The 25,491-nt window shown below is 31.9% G+C and overlaps 4 protein-coding genes across 4 annotated transcripts; 3 read left to right on the plus strand and 1 right to left on the minus strand.

Moving 5' to 3' along the window:
* The first annotated feature begins 4,137 nt into the window (after nt 1-4,137).
* Nucleotides 4,138-5,492, plus strand: LOC133284520 (probable glutathione S-transferase). Its single transcript, XM_061481548.1, has 2 exons — nt 4,138-4,484; nt 4,928-5,492. Exons 1-2 carry the CDS (start codon nt 4,176-4,178, stop codon nt 5,285-5,287), a joined length of 669 nt encoding a protein of 222 aa, XP_061337532.1. The 5' UTR covers nt 4,138-4,175; the 3' UTR covers nt 5,288-5,492.
* Nucleotides 5,493-7,863: 2,371 nt separating this feature from the next.
* LOC133284510 (uncharacterized) lies at nt 7,864-8,453 on the minus strand. Its single transcript, XM_061481535.1, has 3 exons — nt 8,408-8,453; nt 8,197-8,269; nt 7,864-8,116 (listed from the first exon to the last, which is right to left on the minus strand). Exons 1-3 carry the CDS (start codon nt 8,451-8,453, stop codon nt 7,864-7,866), a joined length of 372 nt encoding a protein of 123 aa, XP_061337519.1.
* Nucleotides 8,454-14,672: 6,219 nt separating this feature from the next.
* LOC133284521 (probable glutathione S-transferase) lies at nt 14,673-15,859 on the plus strand. Its single transcript, XM_061481549.1, has 2 exons — nt 14,673-15,175; nt 15,362-15,859. The coding sequence occupies exons 1-2, from the start codon at nt 14,867-14,869 to the stop codon at nt 15,716-15,718; spliced, it is 666 nt and encodes a 221-aa protein (XP_061337533.1). The 5' UTR covers nt 14,673-14,866; the 3' UTR covers nt 15,719-15,859.
* Nucleotides 15,860-23,239: 7,380 nt separating this feature from the next.
* Nucleotides 23,240-24,278, plus strand: LOC133284500 (probable glutathione S-transferase). The gene is made up of 2 exons (XM_061481527.1): nt 23,240-23,578; nt 23,719-24,278. The coding sequence occupies exons 1-2, from the start codon at nt 23,270-23,272 to the stop codon at nt 24,076-24,078; spliced, it is 669 nt and encodes a 222-aa protein (XP_061337511.1). The 5' UTR covers nt 23,240-23,269; the 3' UTR covers nt 24,079-24,278.
* The last annotated feature ends 1,213 nt before the right edge of the window (nt 24,279-25,491 follow it).

Consider the following 25,491-nt stretch of genomic DNA (forward strand, 5'->3'; position numbering starts at 1 on the left):
AACAATAGCTTTTTCTTCATGTTTTAACACTTTAATGTTGATCTCTGACATTTGAATGTTCTCATCCAATTCCAACTTCAATCTTTAAATCCATTCTTGCTCAAATTTGTATTAATTTTCCTTCGAAACAAATAAGAACAAGATATGTTAGATAGAAATCCAATTTCCATGATTTTTATTATAAAACCTAAGTATTCATGCTTTTGACTATATAATTCATGCAATATTAGCCCTATAAACATGATAAACTAAAGGTTTATCAAGGGGTTAACTTAGCCGTGACGATTTTCTAATCTTATAATTTTCTTGAGTCATTTTAGTTGTGATAAGTTGATTGACTCGAGCTAATTTAAATTTTTTATTTTGTATTAATTTACTCCTAAATTTCATAAAAAGAGCTGAGTTGTGACAGTTTGTTAAATCCTTTATTTTTATAATCATTTCGACTATGACAGTCTGATGATTTTAGACCATTTAGTAACAATAAACAAACAAACAAAAAATTAAAATTTTATTTAAAATAATTGATTTTGGGTTAATTTAAAAAATAAAGACTAAAGAAGATTAACTTGTTAACCCCATTTTTTATTTTGATTCATTTTAGCCGTGACGGCTTGGTGATTCAAAATTTGTTTAAATTTATCTTAAAATTTATAATAATGAAAATAATTATATGAAATTTATTTTAGAAGGATTAGCTGAGTTGAGACAGTTTGTTAATCCTACAATTATCTTTTCGGATCATTTTAGCTGCGACAACTTGATAGTCCGAAATTATCAAATCTAAAACGTTCAAATGATTTTCTTTAAAATTATTTTCAAAATTAAAATTAATCAACACACAAATACTTTCTACAGAACGACATAGCTTTGAGTTCCCTATTGTACCGAGGGATACGTCAGAGCGAGATCCTCTCCGTCAAGCACAAAAATAAAATTTCAAAAAATTAATTTTATTTTGTTAAACATTTTTGTTTAATTCCTTTTGGTAAAATAAATATTTAAAATCTTATCAACAATTTGCACAATTAATATAAGGTAACTATTTTTTTAAACAGACGGTGTAGAATGCTGACACCTTCCTTACTCGAAATCGACTCCTGAATCCATTTTCTATTCCAAAGATCAGTTTTCTCAAACAAAATGATTTTTCCAATGTTTTCTCAATTAAACTTTGGTGGCGACTCCATTATTTTTAAACATTTAATATCTTTCGCCGTCATGTCGAGATCCGGTTGCGACATAATTATATCCCGAAATAAGTAGATGTGAGAATGAGAATCACTGGTCATGTCAAAATTAAATTTTCACAATTTATAATTTTTTAATTAATATCATATTACTTTTTTAAAAAATTACATACAAAATAATAATAAAAATTCAACTTTTACGAGTCTATAACTTCTATTATTAAATCTATAACTTTCTTTACCCAAAAAAAAACTAACTTTTATAAATTTGTAATTTTTACTATAACTTTTAATTTATAAATTTTTCCTTTTATTTTTATTCTCAACTTAAGTGGGAAGCAAAATAAGTTCCTTTTATTTTTATTCTCAACTTAAGTGGGAAGCAAAATAAGTTCTCCGTATATATATACATATCAAGATGAGCTTTACTTGTAAATTACAATATACTTCAATTATTGTTGGAGAACACTTTGCAAGAATTACTAATCTTAATATTTTTTTTAAAAATTTAATTTTACACTTAAAAAACATGCATATCAAATTATCAATATAATATTAGGAATTTAATCTTTGACTAAAAAAATCTTCAACAAAGGCATACACAGATTTCTAATTTCTAATGAAATATTTAAATATGAGTGAAGTGTTTACGTAGGCAAGTGCTTATTCACGAAATACTCCCCGGCCTACTCCATGTTTAGGAGAATATTTTTGTCTCTGCGCACTTCAAGGATCATGCAGTAACAATTTAGAAATGTAGATTCTTTCAATTTTGACGTGACCTCGAAAAAAAAGTATGGCTATTCATCTCTATATCGTGATGAAATCAATTGCTATTAGAAGTTTAGAATTAGTGAGCAAGAGCCTTGCTAAATAGTTAACTAGCAGCATATAATTATTTAGGGGTATACAAAATAACAAAAAAAATTGAATCGAATCATGAACCGAACCGAATTGCACTTAAAATAACTGGTTTTTAAAGAATCAGTTCATGAACCAAACCGGTTTTTAAAGAACTAGTTTGAGAACCAAATTAGTTTTTAAAATCAGTTGAAGAACCAAAACATTTTCGAACCGAACTGGTTTTTATTACTTTATTTCTTTAAATTTTTTATTTTTTCTTAACAGAATAGGGTCGACCCGAACCGGTTTCAAACTGAATAAAATCGATTTTGAACCGAACCAAACCATTTAAACTAATTCGGTTCGATTCGACTCATGCACAACCCTAGAATTACTTGTCAATACAGTCCTGGTTAATCCGAACGAAGCACATGCACAATAAATATGTAAAGATACAATTCAACCCAAAATTAGTTTAAGCGGTTGGATGATGATCTTTTCAATATTTATATTATTTTTTAATACATCTTTTTATGCAAGAGTTGGGCCTGAAACGTGGACAGTTAGAATCGAACTCATTATCTCGTAAGCAAAACTCTAATATTGTATAAAGAATTAATTTAACACAAAAATTTAAATTGTTGGTTAAAAAAAATTTAATGGGTTTATTTTTTTGTTAAACAAAACATAATGGTTTATATTATTTTTGATAAAACTTTAACATGATTACTTTGTGCATGTTCAAGACGGAAATGATTACTTTGTCTTTTTCATAACACTTAACACTGGAAATTAGGGGCTCCGAAATTTGGCCATCTATAAAATTTTATTTGTTGAGTGGTTAGTCGCCAAACATCTTGCCTAAATACAATGATGCATTCACTTACAAGTTCCTTGTAACGGTAAGTTCATTTTAGTTACTTCTACCATAAAACCAGCTAGCCATGGAATTCTTCTCTTCATATATTTAATTAATATTATCAACTTTGTTACGCTCTGGAAGCTACCTTGACTTGTTTCAAAATAATGTTTGTTTTCTTGACAAGTTACCATAGGAAAACGAACTTTGACCAATGAATTTTGTCTAGCTACCATTATATATCTGACAGTGAATTGGTCTTTATCCTTTTCTTGTGCAGCAATTTGTCTACAGTTCTTTGTAATTCTGGTCACTTCAACATTACAATTATAAATCAAAGAGTTATATTTATCTCATTTTACATGAGATAAACAATTTTCTTACACAAAAAAAAGAATGAGTCTCACCACTCTTTTTTTCTCTCTCTCCTCTTATCTGTGAATCCACGTATAATTTTATTTTTATAACATAAGATATATTTTTCTACGACACAAGAATATTATTTCCCTGAATCAAAACGTATTACATGCTAATTTTGACAATACTTGCATTCTGAAAAGTGTCAAAATAAAATTATGTTTGTTCGATTTGACTATTACCCATATTTATTAGTCTACTAAGTCAGTGATGCAAGCACTTACGACACTCAGACAAGATTGGATGCTTATAATATTCCATCATCTTATGAATTTTCAAAGGAGAATATGTCACTGCAAGAAGAATTTTTTTTTCTAACAACACATAACAACGTCAAGATATGATGTTGGATTCAGATTTTTTTTTTTTCAATCAGTGGATCCTATTTTTTTTATGTCTGCTACAGAAAAAAAAAGTTTTACTGCAGAAAAAATAAACCTATTTTCAAATACTAAAAATCAAAAACTCTTCACACTTTTCCACAATTGCATATAGGATTATATCACATTATACAATGAATAGAAATAAGAAAATCTTATTCTAAAAACATATGCTAATAAATTACGTGTATGTTTTGTTCATGTTACATGAAAAAAATACCTTCCACCAAATATATAAAAAATCGTGTCACTTTCTTTTTTAATTAAGTGTGCCCTACATTTTTTTATCTCTGCAATCCGAGACAAAATTTCTTTGAATTAATACTGGTTGGTGAGGGGAAAAAAGGCTTGTACGTGGAATGACGGTGTCCACAAAGAATAGAGAAGAAGAATGAAGAAATTTTCAGCTTGTTGAACAAGCAAGATGACTTCATGGATCACTCTATAAAAGCAGGGTAAAGTTGGCTAAAGAAAACACAAGCAAGGATGGCAGAGGTGAAGCTACACGGATTTTGGTATAGTTTCCTCACTTGGAGGGTGATGTGGACCCTAAAGCTGAAGGGTATACCATATGAGAACATAGAGGAAGATCGCTTCAACAAGAGTCCTCAACTCCTTCAATACAACCCAGTTCACAAGAAGACTCCAGTGCTAGTTCATGCTGGAAAACCCATATGTGAATCAATGATTATTGTTGAATACATTGATGAAACATGGTCACAGAACCCATTGCTTCCTGTTGATCCCTATGAGAGAGCTCTTGCACGGTTTTGGGTCAGATATACCGATGACTTGGTACATATTTATAAACCTTATCATATGCATTTTTCTAGTCATTCCATCATGATCATGAGCATCTGTACTTACAAAATCCATGTTCAGTTTACCTTTCAGCTATATAATTAAGGGAAAAAAATATCTAATGTTACTTTAGATAACTTTATCTAATGTTCATCAAAACGACGTCGTTTTAGGGTTAAAAAATTTAAAAATTAGAATGATAAAGACTATTATAACCCTGAAATAAACTAAAATTACAAAAACACCATGATTTCCGCCCCAAAACGACGTCGTTTCGGTGAACATTAGATAAAGTTATCTAAAGTAACTTTAGAAAACACAAACCCTATAATTAAACTTAGTATACCTTGTTTTTTTTCTCATTGCTTTCTATGATCTGAAATTCCTATATTGATTAAAAGTGAAAATAATATTTATATATGGGTCAATTTTTAAAGATTTCTTCAGTTGGGGCACTCTTCCATAGCAATAAGACTGGCGAAGAGCGGGAGAAGGCCATAGAAAAAGTGAGGGAGCATCTAAGAGTTGTTGAGGATCAGTGCTTAGGTGATGAGAAGAAATTCTTTGGGGGAGACACTATTAACATTGTTGACATAGCTTTTGGATCCGTTGCAAAATTTATTGAGATTGAGGAAGATGTCTATGAAGTGAAGGTCGTAGAAGCTGAGAAACTCCCTCGCTGGCATTCATGGTTTAATAATTTCAAGGATGTCCCAGTTATCGCAGAAAACCTCCCCGACCATGAGAAAACGGTAGGCTGTTTCAAGTCTATCCTAGAAAAACTTTTGGCAGCTTAAAGGAAACGGCAGCTTTGATGAAGATATGAATAATAAGGGAAATAATTATCTCATTTGACATGAGATAATTATCTCATCTAGAGACAAAGCAGTGAAATTCATTATTTTATTTTATTTTAATTGTAGACTTCATTACCTTGTTTTTGTTGAATGAGATAAATAAATTCCAAATAATAAAGCATTTCTCGCTATATGTGTCTTTCTATGTTAGCAACTGTTTGGGTTTGTCTTAATATAATCCAAAGAAATAAAAGTTTAAGCTGATTGTATTTGCTTTAATATTAAATTTAATTTCCAGCTTTGTTTGGGAGTTAGTTTTAGGAAGGAAAGGAAAAGAAGAAAAGGGTTTTATTAATCTCTTCCCTTGTTTGGGAGTTTATAAAAATGGGGAAGAAAATTGGAGATTTTTACAAAATCCTCCAAAACTTTCTCACCTTTAAAATTAAAGTTCCCTCAATTTGGGATGTTTCAGGAGGAAATATTAAAAATTATTTATCTTCCTTTAGCATTAAAATGTGAAAAGTACGTAAACATGAATCATTTTTAAATGTGACATTATTAGAAAAGTCTCAAATACCAACAAAATTTATCGACGAAAAATATTTCGTCAAAAGTAGAGATGCAATTTTTGACGAATATCATATTACGTCAAAAATAGAGACAGAATTTTTTTCGTTGAAACTAAAGACGAAATTAGAGACGGAACAAGATTTGGCCATAATCACTGACATAAATTTTTTTCGGAAATAAAATTCAGTCAAAATAATTTTTAAAATCTAATTTCGTTGAAACTGTCAACGAAAATATTTCGTCAAACTTTTCAAGAAAAAATATTTCCATTGAAAATTTCAACAAAACACATTTCCATCGAAATTTGTTCACAAAACACAAATTTTGTCATATTTTTGTTTTCACGGAAAATATTTCCATCAAAATTTTCAACGAAACAAATTTTTAGCAAAATTTTTCGTCGAAAAATATTTCCGTAAAAATTCATGATGAAAAACAGTTTTGTAAAAAATTCTGACAGATTTTTGTTTTTAAATTCTTTACGAAATTTAAATTCCGTCAAAATATTGACAGAAAACCAAATTCGTCGAAATCTTCGACGAAAAATATTTCTGTAAATAATATTGACGAAAAAAAATTTCTATCAAAATCTTCAACGGACAAATATTTCAATAAAAACTTTGACGAAAATTCCGTAAACATTTTCGACGACAAAGATATGACGTCAAAATTCTTTTCGGAATCTAATTTCCGTCGAATTTTTCATCGGGACGCATGTTCATAGAAAATTTTGGAAGAAAAATTTTCCGTCAAAAATTTTAACGGAATTCTTTTTCCGTCAAAACTGTTGATGGAATTTTTTTCCATCGAAAATATTTAAGAAATTATTTTTGTCAAAAAAAATTTCAGAAACTAAATTTCGTCAAAAAATTTGATAGAAAATTTATTTTTGTAAAAAATTTCATCAGATAAAAATTCTAGCGTCTTTCGACGAAAAGTATTCCAACGGAAAAGTAATTTTTTGAAGAAATTTTCGTCGTTTGCATTGTAAAATTTTTGTAAAAAATATGATCTTTTTTAGTAGTATGAAAAATACATAAATGATTTTGTTTAGAAATGTTAAATTTAATTTAATTTGAAAAATATAATAATTATATTAATTTGAAAAAAAGGTAAAATTGTAAAAATGTCTCTTTAACCCTCCAATTTCTCCCTTATCATTTTTTTTAAGTCTCAAACAAGCGAAGAGAATATCCTTCATTTTCTTTCCCTTGGAATCCCTTTCCTTTCCTTTCTTTTCCCTCCAAACTCTCAAACAAAGTCTTTAAAGAAAAAAAAATATTAGAATCATGCTCGAATATCAAGAGCCAGTTTGACATATATATTTTTTAAATTAAAAGCTATTAGAAGAAGAATTTAAAAATAAAATTAAAAGCTATTTAATAATTATATAAAGTTGTTATCGGGGTTTTGATGTGAGAGGAATAAAATAACTTGTTATAGGATAAATTATTAAGATAAATAATAAAATTTATGAATAAAAGTTTATAATAAAAGTATAATTGAAAATAAATGTAAGAACTCTTAAAAATTGATATACATATTAAAAAGGTTTCTCCTATGAGTTTTTTTTTATAATTTTTTTTTCTATAATAATAATTTTTGTAAAATCATATTTGATTAAGCTTATAATTATAAGGAAAAGAGAAGTTAAAAATAAGAATACGCAATAAACCAAATTGGTTGCTACTCTCCCCTTTGAATTCAATTGACCCACATAACTCATATTATATTTTGACCCAAAAAATGAATACATAAGTCTTTCAATCTATTCCCAATGCGAGACTCTTTAGGTGTGCATGACAACCTTTTCGGAATCATTTTTTTTTTAATTTCTGTTCCCGGGAACAGAAATGTATAGAAAGCTCGTTTGGTAAAACTGGTTTATTTTTTTGTTCCTGGGATGAACCGATTTAATTTTTGTGCCGGAGAACAGAAAAAGCATCAAAAAAATTCTGCTTTTTTTTGTTCTCGAACACAAAATGAGAAATACTTATTTTTCTCAATCACTCTTCACCTCTACCATCAATACCACCACCACTATCATCCCGACAAGACCACATCCACCATCGTCGCTGGCGCAGTCGTACAACTAGTGCCGTCGTCACCACCCCTACCACCACGATGCCGCTACCACCATCACCACCACCTCTACCCTTCACTGCCACTATGCCACCGTCACTATCACCACAACTATCTCCGCCGCCACCACTATCATTGTCACCACCACCATCACCACCACCACCATCATCACAACCACTGTCGTCATCGCCACCATCGCCATCCCCACACCATTGCCACCACCACAACGCCACTGCTACCATCACCACCACTGTCACCAACCACCCTTACCATTGTCGCGGCCATTACCGTCACCACCGTCGCTGCTGCCGCCGCCACCAACCACCACCACTATCATTGCAACCACTGCCGTCACCGCCACGCCACTGCCACCACCACCATCGCCATCACTACCACCACCACCACGACGTCACTGCTACCATCACCACCACTGTCACCAACCAACACTACCATTGTCGCAGCCACTACCATCACCACCATCGCCGCTGTCACCGCAACCAACCACCACTAGCATTGCCTCAGCCACTACCGTCACCACCACCGCGGTTGCCGCCGCCACCAACCACCGCCGCAACCACTGCCATCATCGCCACCACTATGCCACCGCTACCATTGTCGTCACCACCAACCACCATCCCCACCACCATTGTCGCAGCCACTGTCGTCACCTCCACCACCACCATCCCCACCACTACCACCGCTGTCGCCACTATTACCACCACCATTGCTGCAACCACTACCATCACAACCACCACCACTATCTACCGCCGTTGCCACCACCACCACCACAACTATACCATATGAAAAGAAAAGTGATGACCCAAAATTTTTTAAAATTAATATGAATTATTTTTATTATATTATTTGTTGTGTTATCAAACACAATTCTCATTATTGGAATAAAAATAGAACATGTTATCAAACACATTTTTTTTCTCAGAAACTGTTCCAAGGCACAGAAATAGAAAAGAATTATTTCTTTTCAGAAACAGTACTAGGAAATAGAATGGTTGTCATGTACACCCTCTGTCACTCAATTTTTTTAACAATTTCCTCCGAAAATCGTGAGAACAAATTTAGAATGTTAAAGGAGGGATTTTAACCACACCTATGTGTTACAAGATAGATCACAAGGAGGAATCAAGAGACAAGAAAAAACAGGGAGCGAATATTTTTGCAAAAGAAGGAAAATCGACAGTAGCTGGTTCTTACGATTTACCCAAGAATGCAGAGGAAGAGTAAATGAAACTTCCGTCCCCGACAGAAAATGCAAAACCCATAATCCCTTGCCTCTGTTTTATTTAAAAGGTAGTAAGCGACATAAAAGTATCAAAACCAAGAGGGAGGATATTTTTACTACCAAAATTTTTTACTACCTATCTAATCATCATTGAATCAAAGAGAGAGAATGCTAAAAAGTTTTTGAAAAAAGAAAAAATGTTGATCCAATGGTGATTAGATAGGTACTTAGTTGGTAGTAGAAAATTTTAGTAGTAAAAATATCTTTCTTCCAAAACCAAGGGTTAACTAATTTTTAGTCAACCACAAAATCTTTTTGTGAGATACGTTTATCTTAGGAAAAATATACTCTTATGTTGTAGGAGAAAAATTCGATTTTCGTGTTACTTTTTTTTTCTTTTTTTCTTTTTCTATAGTGGATGGGTCCCACACATGATTATCTCTATTGCATGAGAGAGTTCTCTCCTATTGCATGAAATTAATAATTCCTTTATCTTTAATAGGTTTTTTCGGATTAAGAGACTTTTTCACTGCCTCTTTTATTAAAAGTAAGATTTGTTGACTAACTCTTCGTTTAATTTATGTATCTAACTTGATCTTAATTAGTAGTTAATCTTATTTTCATTAAATATAAATAAATTAACGATTAAAATTTCATACAAGGTTTATTATTATATGGATGTTATAATCGGAGAGAAAGTGACACAGGGGATAAGAGTGTGTCAACATAAGACTGTGTCAAAGGAAAAAAAAAAGTAACAAAAATAACAAAAAGAAATAAAAAAACCGAACAACAGGGAGAGCATACAAAAAAAAAAAAAAAGTGCTAGAATTTGGAATACTTGAAACTAAAAAGAGTAAGTCATTTTTTATTTTTTTATTTTAATTCGAAATAATAAATTAATGACGAGCGATTGCTATGAAATTTTAGTCCAATATATAATATATTTTGAAGATGGTATAATTAAGTAAATATGTTGCAATTATATATTTGAATTAAATTATATTTTTAATTTCATTCATTTTTTTGGATTACGAATTTCATTCTAGTTCATAAGAACTTTGGATATATATTATAAGATATTATAAAGGGATTAATGTAAAGAGAATAGAGGGGGGGGGACATTGATCTCATACACTTACATGTATGTGTAAAGGCTTTTTGACCCTTATGCCCCTTAATTAATAATTAATTACCAAATTGCCCCTCATTCAAAACTATTTCGAAAATTTACCCTCTCCAACAAACATAACACCAATCTGCCCCTGTTTGACCGTTGACCACGAAGCCTACCCGGGTACACCATTACCTACCCGGGTAAATTTTGAAACTTTTTATCTACCCGAGTATGTAGGGGTGTACCCGGGTAGAGCTCTTGAATCTGGAAAAATGTTTGAATTATTTACCCGGGTACGGAGCAGTGTACCCGGGTAAATCGCGTCCAGAAACCCCAATATGTATGGGTTTCGGCCATTGTTGCGAGGTATAGGGTTTTTGAAACCCCAAATCTTTCTCTCTTACCCTCTCTAATCATAAACATCACACATATTTCATCTCATCATTTCAGAAAGCTGAATCTTGGTGGGACATTGAGATTACATCTCCACACTCCCATTTTGTGCTAAAAAATCCGAACCAACCTCCAAACCCAAAACCTAGATCTAATTTTTGTGTGAAAGATGAGTTCAAGTCCAAACATGGTTCCTATAGTTGTTTACTACAATGGGAGGCATTTTGAAGGTCCGAACGGTGTCCGATTTGAAGGAAAAACAAAAACGATGAAAATCAAAGTGGGCACTACATGCAATGAACTGAAGGAGAGAATTCTTCAAAAAATGGGGTCAGAAGGCATACATTCCATCCACCGCATGATAGCCAGGTTAGAGACTGTAGTGGATATGGATACAATATACTACATTGGAAACGATATAAATGATGATGAAGATGTGGAGTTCGTAACAGATGCGTTTGTTGAATGGAAAGTATTAAAATATATTGAGATATATGTTGAAGTTGATGTTGGACAATCTTCATCTTTACCGGTGCATACAACCACTACTGCACACTGTACCGATCAAGAAGATACAGTTGTACGATCTTCTGCACCTCCTCAGGTAGCATGGGATGAGGATGAAGAGGATGAAGACGAGGACTATGTGGACAGCGAAGATGAGGGAGAACCTGAAAGTGCTATTCCAGAAGGTGATTCGTCAGACACTGACGTGGACGGTAATTTTGAGGCTGACATGAGCGCCGTAAGTCTCGGTACCCCAGCCTTGTCACCACTTCATGTCGACCCAGTCAGTAGTGGTAAGTTATTAAATTTGAATATTTGCTTTAGACAATTTATTATTTGTGGTAAGTTATTAAATTTGACATGATCTTTAGATGCAGGGTCTGAGGAGCCATTCTGGAATGAAAGCCAACATTATTCATTCATTAACTGGGCGCACCCTAATGACGAGTTGGAGATCCTATATGGCGATGATGACTTGCACGGAGGTTGGAAGTTAGGAGATCCGTTATTTGTGCAACAAGAATTTGGGTCCAAACCAGAATTGCAACATGCTGTGAAGATACATTGTATGAAGGGGCGCAGGACAGCCATAGTTGAAAAAAGCGACGAGTCAAGATTTGTTATGAAGTGTAAAAACCATGCTGACGGTTGTCCCTGGTATATGAGGGCAATTAAGCCGAAGAAGGGAGCTAACTGGGTGGTCCGTAAATGGGGTCAAGGTCACACATGCCTAAATCAAGGCCTAGCACAGGATCATAGACAGTTGGGTTGGATGATTGGTCCTAGTTTCTTAGCCTTTTACGTTTTCATGTCACACATAGGCATGGTATTTGTCTAATATCCGATCGTCATCGAAGCATCATAAGGGCGGTGAAAGACCACGGAGGGTGGCAGCCTCCATATGTTTATCATGTATTTTGTCTACGTCACATCGGAAGCAACTTCAATACCCGTTTTAGGAATGTGGAATTGAAGACTGTGAAGGAGGGCCCACAGGATGACAAAGTCCCCTTCCAGCCTTCTTTGACTTGGCTGCCTTCCACATCAGTATGCATATGTAATGCCTCCAGTTCACCTGCTGACTGTGAAGGAGGGCCCACAGGATGACAAAGTCCCCTTCCAGCACCTTTGAGTGATTATGCGGGCACTGGAAAATAATATGTGTCACCACATAATGAAGAATGCGAGCAGAAACTGACAAGTTGCTAACAGGATAATGAGCAAAATGACCGGGCTCAGCGTCTGCCCTCCTAGTCTCTGTAACAATGGTCTCCCGGTTATAATCACCAAATATATGATGGCTGTCTCCATCATATAGTGCTGCTCCTGTGACACCATCAAAATCGAACCCCAGTAGCTCCGTCCAGATAGGAGCAGTCATGATGATATCAATCCCGCAGACACGGGAAGTCAGCTCGCCTTGCGAGTAGCCAAGGTTCTGGTAGAAGGCTCTTACCATAACCTCCGAGTATGGGCACCGCATCTCCGCCAGGTGAAGTAAATGTGTCTGCTCAAGAAGCGGCACAATGTCAAAACGCTCTAGGTTGAAGAATGCCGAATCCAGTGATTTCGGTTCGCAGATCTTCCGGGTCATGAAAAACTTCACGAACTTCTCGTGTGAAGGAATGTCATCCTCAAACAAATATCTGAACGTCAAGTCCGGAGCCTGACTCGAAGCAGCCTGGGGCTGAGAGGATGACGACCCATCGTGACGACTCTTGGTTCTTCTCTCGGAATGGGTCACTGGCAGCTTTGAAACGCGTCGAGAGGTCATTGTGTCACACTATTAAACTGAAAAAATAACCAAAATCAGAAATTAGATACATGTTAGGGTTAGGGTTAGGGTTAGGGTTAGGGTTAGATTCAGGGTTAGGGTTAGGGTTAGGGTAAGCGTATGACATACAAATTGATAAAATAATTCGGACAGAATCAAATGATATAAACGAAAATACAATGAATCAGAACAGAAATCATAACATAATTGAAAAAACTGAAAAAAAATGCACCTTTGATCGATTTCAATCGGTAGAAGGCAGAGAGGTTGCAAGGTCCGCGAATGATGATCACAAACAAGACGAATTAGTGCAAGATTATGCCTGAAATCGCTCAAGATGACACTCCTCCAGCAGCTCTACTCGGGTACCCCTTTTGTGGGTTTTCGAAATGGGGCTGCTGGGGTATTTTAAAACCCTACCGTCGATGTTTACCCGGGTACACTGCTCCGTACCCGGGTAAATAATTCAAACATTTTTCCAGATTCAAGAACTCTACCCGGGTACACCCCTACATACTCGGGTAGATAAAAAGTTTCAAAATTTACCCGGGTAGGTAATGGTGTACCCGGGTAGGCTTCGTGGTCAACGGTCAAACAGGGGCAGATTGGTGTTATGTTTGTTGGGGAGGGTAAATTTTCGAAATAGTTTTGAATGAGGGGCAATTTGGTAATTAATTATTAATTAAGGGGCATAAGGGTCAAAAAGCCATGTGTAAAAGATAAAATTTATCCCCAACATGATAAAAATTAAATCCCTATTATAAATTATTAGAAAAATTAAAAACATTTAATTAAAGCTTTTAACAATTTGTAATGTAATTTTTCCTCTAATTGTCAATTACATTATATACCTGTTGGAACTCTTAGTAAGAATTACAAGTTTTAATATTCGAAATAAATATTTTTTTACACTTCAAAAAGATATCAACATACTGTTAAAAATTATTTTTTCACTAAAAAGATATTCGATAAACGCATATATATATATATATATAGGACAGGTTATATTTACAAACTTTTTTGTTTACAAACTCTTACAAACTACACTATGTTCTCTCGGAAGAACATAGTGTAATTTGTAAAAAATTTCAGAAAAAGTTTGTAAATATAAAATTTAGTCTAGTGCACTAAGTTCTACCGCGAGAACACAGTTTATAATAAATATTATAATTATGTTCTCCCGAGAGAACATCATTATAATATTTAGTACACTAAGTTCTCGCGGGAAAACTTAGTGCACTGGATCGTCCAGTGACTGAATTTATATATATATATATATATATATATATATATATATATATATATATATATATTTTAAATTTCTTATGTAATATTTAAATTTGAGTGAATTGGCTATAAAAAAAAAAAAAGAGTGAATTAAGTGTTTAAGTAGGCAACTAAGGCAAGCACTTATTCATGAAACACTCCCCTAATCCATTTTTCCCTGACTTTCATAAATATTTGCGCCTTCAATATAAAAACGAAAAACAAAACAAAATCTAATTTTAAAAAGCCGATTATACAAAGAACTATGGATATACACATATTTATTAGTCAACAAAGACAGTGATGCAAGCACTTACGATGCTGAGTCAAGATTGGATGCTTACAAGATTCCATCATCCTATGAATTTTCAAATACTAAAAATCAAAAACTCTTCACTTCTCCACAATTGCAAATAGGATTATATTTACACGATACAATGTACAGAAATAAGAAAATCTTATTCTGAAATTTGTGCTAATAAAAAAAAAGGTCATGTGGGTGGGAAGACGTGCCCACAAAGAACAGAGAGGAAGAACGATGACAATTTGAGCTTGTTGAACAAGCAAGATGACTTCATGGATCACTCTATAAAGACAAGCTAGTGTTGGCTAAGGAAAACACAAGCAACGATGGCCGAGGTGAAGCTACACGGATTTTGGTATAGTCCCTTTACTTGGAGGGTGGTGTGGACCCTAAAGCAAAAGGGTATACCATATGAAAACAAAGAGGAAGACCGCTACAACAAAAGTCCTCAACTTCTTCAATACAACCCAGTTCACAAGAAGACTCCTGTTCTAGTTCATGCTGGAAAACCCATATGTGAGTCAATGATTATTGTTGAATACATTGATGAGATATGGCCACAGAATTCATTGCTTCCTGCTGATCCACATGAGAGAGCTCTTGCACGGTTTTGGGTCAGATATGCTGATGACATGGTACATATATTATAAACTTTATCTTATGCATTTTTCTAGTCATTCCATCATGATCATCATGAGCATCTGTACTTACAAAATTCATGTTCAGTTTACCTTTCAGCTATAATTAAACTTAGTGTATATGCTCTAAAATTCCTATCTTGATTAAAAGTGAAAATAATATTATGGGTCAATTTTTTAAAGATTCCTTCAGTTTGGGCACTCTACCATAGCAATAGTGGCGAAGAGCGGGAGAAGGACATAGAAAAAGTGAGGGAACATCTAAGAGTTGTTGAGGATCAATGCTTAGCTGATGAGAAGAAATTCTTTGGGGGAGACACTATTAACATTGTTGACATAGCTTTTGGGACCGTTGCAAAATTTATTGAGTTTGGGGAAAATATCTATGAAGTGAAGGTCGTAGAAGCTGAGAAACTCCCTCGCTTGCATTCATGGTTTAATAATTTCAAGGATGTCCCAGTCATCGCAGAAAACCTTCCTGACCATAAGAAAACGGTAGCTTGTGTCAAGTCTATCATAGAAAAAAATTCGGCAGCTTGAAGGAAACGGTAGCTTTTATGAAGTGATAAATAATAAAGAATTGCATCTTTGTGTGTCACCTCTTTCTATATGCTTATTTCTATGTTATCAACCTCTATGTTTGGGTTTTTCTTGATATACTCGAAAGAAATAAAAGTTTAAGCTGATTGTATTTGCATTGATATTAAAGCCTCGTTTGGACGAGTTTTTTTAGTCAGAAGTTATTTTTTTTTCTCAAAAACAAAAAGTACTTTTAATTTAAAGTGCATTTAGATACTGCTTCTAAGAAAAGCAAAAGTCATAAAAAAAATCAAAAATTTATTTTTTTCAAAAGCTAAAAATTTTAACTTCTTAAAAAATCAAAAGTCAAAAGCTAATTTTTTTTTTCAAAAATTAAATATTTTTTAAAATATCTAAATAGTCTTAACTTTTATAAAAATTATTTTTAAAATAAGTAAGACATAAAAATAACTTTTTTAAAAAGTAAATCCAAACGCACTGTATGAAAGAGAATCATGCTCGAATATCAGCAGCATGTTCGGCATATCTTTTTGGGAGTATTATTTTTGCAAATTGTGACAGAACTGACAAAAAAAAGTATTCTCTCTCGTTAAAGTTTTTTTTTTTTCATTCCACCAAAGCATTTTTTCTCGTCTTTCACTGTGTATGTGAGGAAGTATTATTTCTACCGCAACTATAAAAATAATACTCCCTATAATTTTTAAAGTAAAAACTGCTTTTAAGTTAGAGTAAAAAATAAATTAGAAAAAAAAGTTAAAAACTATTTAAGAATTATATAAAATTGTTATCAAGGTTTTGATGAGAGAGATATGAAATGATTTGTTATAGCATAAATTATTAACATAAAAATAATAATTTATGAATAAAAGTTTCTTATAAGATTATAATTGAAAAAAATTTAAGAATTCTTAAAAAGTGATATATATTTTAAAAAAACACCTCTTATGATCTTTTAGCTTTTAGTTTTTTTTTTGTTATGAAAAAATACTTTTTATAACAAGAGATTTCGTAAAATTATGTTTGATTAATTTTATAATTATAAAAAAAAGTTAAAATTAAATAAGAGTAGGCAACAAATATCAAACTGGTTGCTACTCTCCCCTTTGAATTCAATTGACCTTGACCCACCTAACTCATTATATTTTGACCCAAAAAATGAATACAAAGGTCTTTCAATCTATTCCCAGCAAAATGTTTTATTATTTTTCTTTTATATATTTATAGAATTTGAATATTTAATTGATTATATGATTTTTTAGGGGTTATTATATGTATTAAATATAAATTATACTATATATATTAAAAGGTAAAAATATTTCTGCAGTTAATGCAGATAAGTTATCTACATTTATTCCCAAAACGACGTCGTTTTGGTATTGAAATCTTAAAAAATTATAAATATAAAGACTATTATAACCCTGAAATAAATTAAAATTACAAAAACACCATGATTTTCGTCCCAAAACGACTTCGGATTGACTTACTGCAGATAAGTTATCTGCAGTAACTGCAGAAAAAGCGAACCCATATTAAAATATTATTTAATATCAAAATGTATCCTAACGTGTCGAAATATGACATTTTTTAAGATTTACGTGTCGAAATGTCGTATCGTGTCGTGTCCCGTGTCCCGTGTCCCGTGTCAGTGTCCGGTCATCATAGGGTAGAGGTATTGAGTCACTGATTCAAACAGCAACCTGTTAATTATATGCAATTCTATAATTTATATTAAAAAATTATAAACATACTCAAATATTTAAAAAAATGATAAAAATTTCAAATATTTTAATATAAAAAATAGTAAATCACTCATTATTATCCAATAAAGGATCAAACAAAAATATAATGATCGTGGTACAGGACTTCAGGTTCAGTAAACGACATCTCTAACTATAAATCAAATTAAATTTTCTTGCATAGTACATATTAGAGATAATATTAGTATTGTTGGTAAGTCAATAAGAAAAAAAATACTCAAATATGTCCATTATATTATTTTTTGAAAAATATTTTTTTGGGACCAGGCCAGGTCGCTGATTTTCACAAAAACCGATCGGGTCGTACCGGTTCTGATGCATGGTTGATCCGTTGTTTCAACCGGACCGGTTATATAACGATTTATCGATTCTCGAGCCGATCAGGTCGAGTCGGTCTGATTTTATTAACATTGATACTAAACGACATAAAAGCATCAAAACCATGGTTAACTATTTTTTAGTCAACCACATAATCTTTTTGAGATACGTTTACTTAATAGGTTCTTTCGGATTAAGAGGCGTTTTACAAATTCAATCATAAAAATCAATTTTTTTACTTAAATAATCATTACTTTGTAAATTATCTCTTTAAAACGATATTGGACTCACACATCTCTTTATTACTTGTGACACGTGCATTTGCATATTTGTGTTATTGATTTAATTGATTACAAATTGCACGACAATACCCAACCAACAAGAATCTTGCTTCCAGTTCTCATTCCTTTTCTTGATGCTTTCTATGGTTAATATTATTGAGATTTGCTTGGGGATGTTGTTATGTGGTAGTAAATCTGCTACTCTTGTTGTTGCCGCCATGGTTGTCTTGGTTACAACAGCTCTTCAGTCTTCTAGTTTATATTTCCATTGTTATCTATGATTTTATCCGTTGAAATTAAAAAAAATACCCATAAAAGTTTGTGTTTCAATGAGATAATGGTTCTTTTTATGGTTTTGTGATGAATATTTTGTTCTATGAGCTTGTAGAGAAATGTTTGCCCAAAAGGGTATTGAGAAAATTTTCACCACTCTTACAGTAAATACTTTTGTACTCAAATTAGAAAGATATGAACCCAAATCAAAAAACATTGATTTGGAGATGCTTGAAAATCTTATTGATGTGGAAAATATTGACTTTCAGAGAGTGGTGAAAAAGCATAGGTGAACCTCCGGAATAATAATCACTTTTATTTTCGACCCTCGCGTATAAATTCTTAACTTCGCCACTGCAACTATCCCTAAATAAGTTGGTTTGGGAAAAAAAAAATTGCAACATAATTAGTCGATCCAACCCGTTGAAATTCTGTCCATAAATTTTTTGAAATTACTTAACAAGTTATCTTCGAGTTCCAAAAATTAAAATAGGAGGGAAAAAGTGTAAAGTGAAGAAACCAATTATTTTATCCAAAACTTGCTGTTATTATTTAATTTATTTTCATACTATGCTGAAAATAGTATGACTATATCGACACACATCTGACGCGCTGTCAACGTTTTGGAACACGTTGATTATTTCAACGCACGATTTTGACCTGTCCGACAGGATCAAAGAGCAAAAATATAAGATTTTCAAATTTTTTATAAAATTAAAATAATTCTAAAATAAAACATAAATGTTTTTTTTTAAAATAAAATAAAAAATAACTAGAGCAATGGAGGAATAATACTAGGGAGATTATGCCGTGAATGGAGATCCATATATCTCCTCGCTTGTTGTGTTCCTTCAGTTCTTCCATGCTCTTGGCGGCTTTCAACACAGTTCAGTCAGTTCTCAACAACATCGGCAACGAAATCAGCAGCAATTTAGTCATCTTCAACATCTGCCTGCTGGCGTCACCTCCGTATTGCATTTTATTTTCGACGCCAACATAAATAAGCCGTAGATGAAGGACACGCCGCGTGCACCCCTCCACGACCCCCAACACCACCACTACATTCGTCGATGGTATGCACGTGAGAAATCATGCCTGCACAAGTGCTAATCGGTATCAGACTCTCCAGGCGTGGAACATTTCTTATGTACATGGCATGTATTCAATTTGGTACATTTTTTTTTTTCCTAAAGTAAAAAAAAAATTCATTTTAATTCCTTCCTTTTTAAGTATTTTTCATCAAATCGATCCCTCAATTTTTTTCTTTTCTGAACGGATGTACCATACATATGTTGCATTGAAAAAAAAAATTCGACGCATGAGCATCAAGTGAAACTTTGATTGATTGATAGTTGCTCTTAGAAATTTGTCGTTTCCACGCGAAAAGGAAAGAAAAGCAAACCTTTCAAAAGTTTTGTTTGGTGTGTCACGCTTTCTAATGGAAAGCATTCAAAATACTGACAAATTCAATGGAAAGCATGGCAAGTTTAATTATTCAAAGCACATGGCGGGACCCATGGAGAAGACAAATGTGATAAGAAATGTTCTCTCTTCTTTGCTTTTTGTAGCCATTGAGATTTTTCGGATTAGCATATTCTTTCTTTTATATTTTTTTTATAAAAAATAGGGATAAGGATATAAAGCAAATTTAATATACCTTGTATAAATAAATAATAATGACTTTTTTTTCTAGTAACATTTTAAAAAGAAAAATATATAAAAATTGTTTGATTAAAGAATGCTATATGTATTTAATGTTAATTATATTATATATATTAAAAATATTATTTAATATCAAAACGTGTCTTAATATGTTAAAATTTAATATTTTTTAAAATTAATATATTGACATGTCGTATTCTGTGTCAATATTGATGTATAAGAGAACACGAATATTTCATTATACAAGTAACATCCTCTAAATTTTAAGTATATACCAATAAGGTGCTGGCCAAGTGGAAGCATGCTTACTCAAGTTCTACACTTGGGAAGCACATCTGTTAGGAGGTGGAGTACCCTTGTTGTTCTCAGCTCCCGGCCGGATTAGTCCTAAAGAATGATTCGGTTAGTAGAAATACTAAAAAAATAAAAATAAAATTAAGTATATTATTGAATTTTGAATAAATTATTTTACAAATTTATTTAGTTAATATAAGATTCTTTTATATTATTTTACGCTTAAAAAATATCAATATAAAATTAAAAATTTTATTTTTCTCTAAAAATATTTTCATAAACGTATACACATATTTCAAATTTCTTATCCATTATTGAAAGTCGAGAGAAGTGCTTATACAGACAGGTAGCCATCCATCAACCACTCCCTCACTTTCATAAATATTGAAAGTCGAGTGAAGTGCTTATGCAGACAATAATATCTTCGGTATTAAATATGTATCAAAAATTTGGTGTATCTTTTACTTATGTTTTATTTTATATTAAATCACTCTTTTTTTTAATTTTAAAATAAATTATTTATTATTATTTTGACAAAAATAAAATATCTGTCACTATATAAATGAAAGATGCACCAAATTTATAGCACAGTCGTAACACCAGAGAAATTTCCTACGCAGACAGGTATCCATCCATCAACCACTCCCTCACTTTCATAAATATTCGCACCTTCAATATAAACGAAAAGTAAAACAAAATCCAATTAAAGAAAATGATAATAAAATGAAGCATGGACGTACACATTTATCAGTCACTGTCAGTGATGCAAGCACTTACGACACCGAGTCAAGAGTGAAAGCGCCTAAAATAGTGTTCAGAATTTGGAAATGGATCCGGTGAAAAAAAAATAGTATACGGTGGTATGAAAAAATTATAATCATACAAAGTTAAATCAACAGTTATGATTTTATAATTATTTATTTTAATATTTTTTTTTTATTATCATTAATCTATCTTTATATGATTATGATTTCCCACATAATATGATTATGTGAATTTTCACATAAGAAAATTCAGATCCTCAGAATTTTCCACACGGATGGATTATGCTCATTGTTATGAGAAATTTGGCGAATTAATTATTGGATGTATTTGACTCGAGTATCAAATCGGTTATGTATTAGATCTGATGAAAATTCCGCCAAAATTAATGATCCGATGATCAATCAGGCCATGCATTTTTATAAAAAAAAATTCAGAATTGTTTTATCTTGTTAAAAAAATATGTAGAACTCATTTTAAAAAAAATTATAATTTTATTTATTAATAGTATACTCTTTTATAATGATTTCAAATTTTATCTTCTAATACTGAAGTAATTTGCTGAATAATAAATTAAAAAAATGTGACATGTCATTTCAATATAGATGAACTTGAAAAATATGTATTCATAACATCTGGTCTTTTAAATGTCATTGAGACGTATGTTTATGAGGATTATGAATTGTATTTAAATTGACATAATAATATCGTGCATTTTCATTTATTTGTGCTTTATAAACTTGTAAAAGTGTGATTGGTAATTTTTGAGCTTATTTAGTGAACCTTGTTTAACTCATTTTAGATATAGAAAATATAATTAAATTTATATGTTCATATTTATGTGTAATATGTTTATATGTATACGATCAATCGGTCTGACTAGTGACTAAATACCTCGACCAGTGATTATGCTTTATTGTGTGAGGGGATATCTTACTACCAAAAAAATTCATTATCAATACACTACTTATATAATCAACATTAGATCAATATTTTCTCTCTCTTTAAAAAATTATCAGCATTCTCTCTGTGATCTAATGGTGATTAGATATGTAATGAGTTGATAGTGAAAAAATTTGATAATAAAAATAGAAAAATCAGTTTATCATGTTGTAGGGATAACATTGTTTCGTCCTGCACTACGATCCGATTCTGTATCCTAACTTTTTTAACAAAATAATCCGGTTTCGGATCTTGACTTTTTTTTTTAAGTGTGAGATCCACATTTTTATTCGTGTGTGTAAGTAAAAAACTCTTGTCATGTGACATAAAAAAGTGAACCGATGAAAATATCTCCCCTCATACAGTGTATAGAATTTAGATACTCTTATTCCAAAAACTTGTCCTAAATTATATTAGAGTAGCTAAGCTTTGAACACCACATTAACACTTAATGTTTTAATAAATTTGGTTATTAGTCTTTAAATATATCAAGCTTTGAATCACCAAGACAAATTTTTTCCTTAAAAAAAATAAATTAAACATATACGGTATTGTAACATTAAAGAATCGTTATTAGTTATTACTGCATGATTTCTACACACAAATTTATGATATTTTCACAAACAAAATAACTCACATCTATCACATATTCCTCTTTATCATCATCTTTATTCTTCTCTCACCATCAATGCTCAATGTGCAACAATGTGAGAAAAGGAAATTGTGTAAATATCATTTTTCCTCTCCAAATTTGACATTGGAAATTATGAAAGACAAAATTACACGATTTTTAGAAAAGATTTGCACAAATTTAATATTTGATTATTCTTTATTTTATTCAGGCATAAAAGTAATTAAAATGTCATTTGATGTAATAAAACATGGGATAGGATCTGTTTACAAACTTTTTTTGTAAGATACACTAAGTACGATCGGTCGTACACTACATGATTAAAGTATGACCGTACTTAATATAGTTTGTAAACAAAAAAATCTGTAAATATAATCTCCTTCATAAAATATATATTTGTTGGTGAGTAAAATAAAAACAAAACAAAGTACAAAGACGAAGAAAGAAGGAAGGTCCACATAATGTTTGTTCGATCTGAATCTGATTATTACTTGTTAGCAATAGATAATATATTTTATTTCTAGAAATTTGAGCTTGTGGAACAAACCAGAAAAAAAAAATATCTTCTCACCAAACCAAACGTTTCCTATAAGTATAGACTAGTGTTGGCTTTGAAAAAACACAAGCTACGATGGCAGAGGTGAAGCTACACGGATTTTGGTATAGTCCCTTTAGTTGGAGGGTGGTGTGGACCCTAAAGCTAAAGGGTATACCATATGATTACACAGAGGAAGATCGCTTCAACAAGAGTCCTCAACTTCTTCAATACAACCCAGTTCACAAGAAGACTCCAGTTCTCGTTCATGCTGGAAAACCCATATGCGAGTCCATGATCATTGTTGAATACATTGATGAGATATGGTCACAGAATCCATTGCTTCCTGCTGATCCATATGGGAGAGCTCTTGCACGGTTTTGGGCTAAATATGCCGATGACATGGTACATATTTATTTAGAAACTTAATCATTTGCATTTTTCTAGCCTTTCTTATATAATTCATGTTCAGTTTACCTTTCAGCTATAATTAAATTTAGTGTACCCTGTTGTAAAAATAATATTTGGGGGTCAATTTTTGGAAGTTTTCTGCAGTTGCGGCACTCTTCCTTAGCAGTACTGGCGAAGAGCGGGAGAAGGCAATAGAGAAGATCTGGGAGCATCTCAGAGTTGTTGAAGATCATTGCTTTGGTGATGAGAAGAAATTCTTTGGGGGAGACACTATTAACATCGTGGACATAGCTTTAGGGTCCGTTGCTAATTTTGTTTTGGTTGAGGAAGATATCTTTGAAGTGAAAGTCCTAGAAGCTGAGAAATTCCCTCGCTTGATTTCATGGTTTAATAATTTCAGAGATGTCCCGGTCATCGCAGAAAACCTCCCTGACCCGGAGAAAGTTGTCGCTTGTCTTAAGTCTCTCAGAGAGAAAAGTACCGCATCTTCCTAAGAAAATGGTAACTTTTATGAAGTGAAATATAAAGTATTTGCGTCTTTATGTATTGTCTCTATAAATGTATATACTAAATGAAGGTAGCTCAATTTGGATCTGACCTGAATATGTGTGGATTACAGCATGAGTTTTATTTTAACCGGTATATCTTTGCAAGGAATTTAAAGTTTTAATATTGAATTCCTCTCCAGCAGAATTGTCTCTCTCTCATGTATATACACGTCGTTTATAAAAAAGGGTTTAAGTTTTCTTATGTTGTAGGATTGTAGGAGAGAAAAAAAGTAGAGAGAAGTTAAATGTGGGTCTCATATTTTATTTTAAAAAAGAAAAGAAAAATTAATTGACACGGAAAACGAATTTGTGTAGGAAAATGATGTACTCTCCTGTGGCATGAGAGTATTATTTCCCTATAAAAAAATCTCGGCATATGCGTATTTCAATGTTCCCAACCTTTATGTTTCGGTTTTTCTTACGTTACTTGAAAGTAATAAAAGTTTAAGCTGATTGTATTTGCTTTGACAATAAATCAAGCTTCGTTTGGAGGAAACAAATTATTAAAACCATGTTACCACTTTACCAAAAAAAAAAACCATGTTACCAAAAAAAAAAAAAAATTATTAAAACCATGCTCGAATTTTAAATATTAAAAAGGTTGCTGAATAGGATCTGTTATTACGGTCGTAAATGTAATCCGGTCAACCGGTTTTAAATTGATATCGACCTTAAGAAAGATAAGTATAATTTTAATTGTTAAACTACATCACTTTAATTATTGCATTATTTTATTTATATATTTTTATATGAATTAAATTATTCAGTTCAATCAGTAACCCAATATCCTGATTAAATCAATAATTAATCTGGTTTCAATAACACTAATTAGGAAATTGTAGAAATTCTACCTTTAATTTTTTTCATCTCTGGAAATAAAGAGAGTAATTAAATGGGATATTTTCTATGATAAATGGAATGCGTATTTTATTTTATTTAAGTTATCTCATGTCACAAATTTGTGAGCTCTATCACCTGAAAAATAAAAAAAGTGGCACAGTTATTAAAGGTGTATAGGAAGAAAAATTTATCTCATGTAACATGAAAAAAGTTTTTCCTTTTATTTTTACTTTGAATCTATTTATAATTTATATTTTATATTTTTAAACTTTAACTAAACTTCTCTTAAGACATTAAAAATCATTTCTACCTACCTACCCCCTGAACTGGAGAAAACCTTCCTGACCAGGACAAAATTGTCGTTTTTGTCAAGTCTCTCATAGAGAAAATATTCGTATCTTCCTAAAAAAATAGCTGCTTTTATGAAGAGATTAATAAACATTTGTATCTTTCCGAGTGATCTCGATATGTATATTTTTTATTGGGATTAATGTTTGTGGTAGTATAATTTTATCTTCA

The sequence above is a fragment of the Gastrolobium bilobum genome, unplaced genomic scaffold (genome assembly GCF_033153095.1).
Source record: "Gastrolobium bilobum isolate Gb01-03AN ecotype WA unplaced genomic scaffold, APGP_CSIRO_Gbil_v1 utg7094, whole genome shotgun sequence".
In the NCBI taxonomy this organism is placed as follows: Eukaryota; Viridiplantae; Streptophyta; class Magnoliopsida; order Fabales; family Fabaceae; genus Gastrolobium; species Gastrolobium bilobum.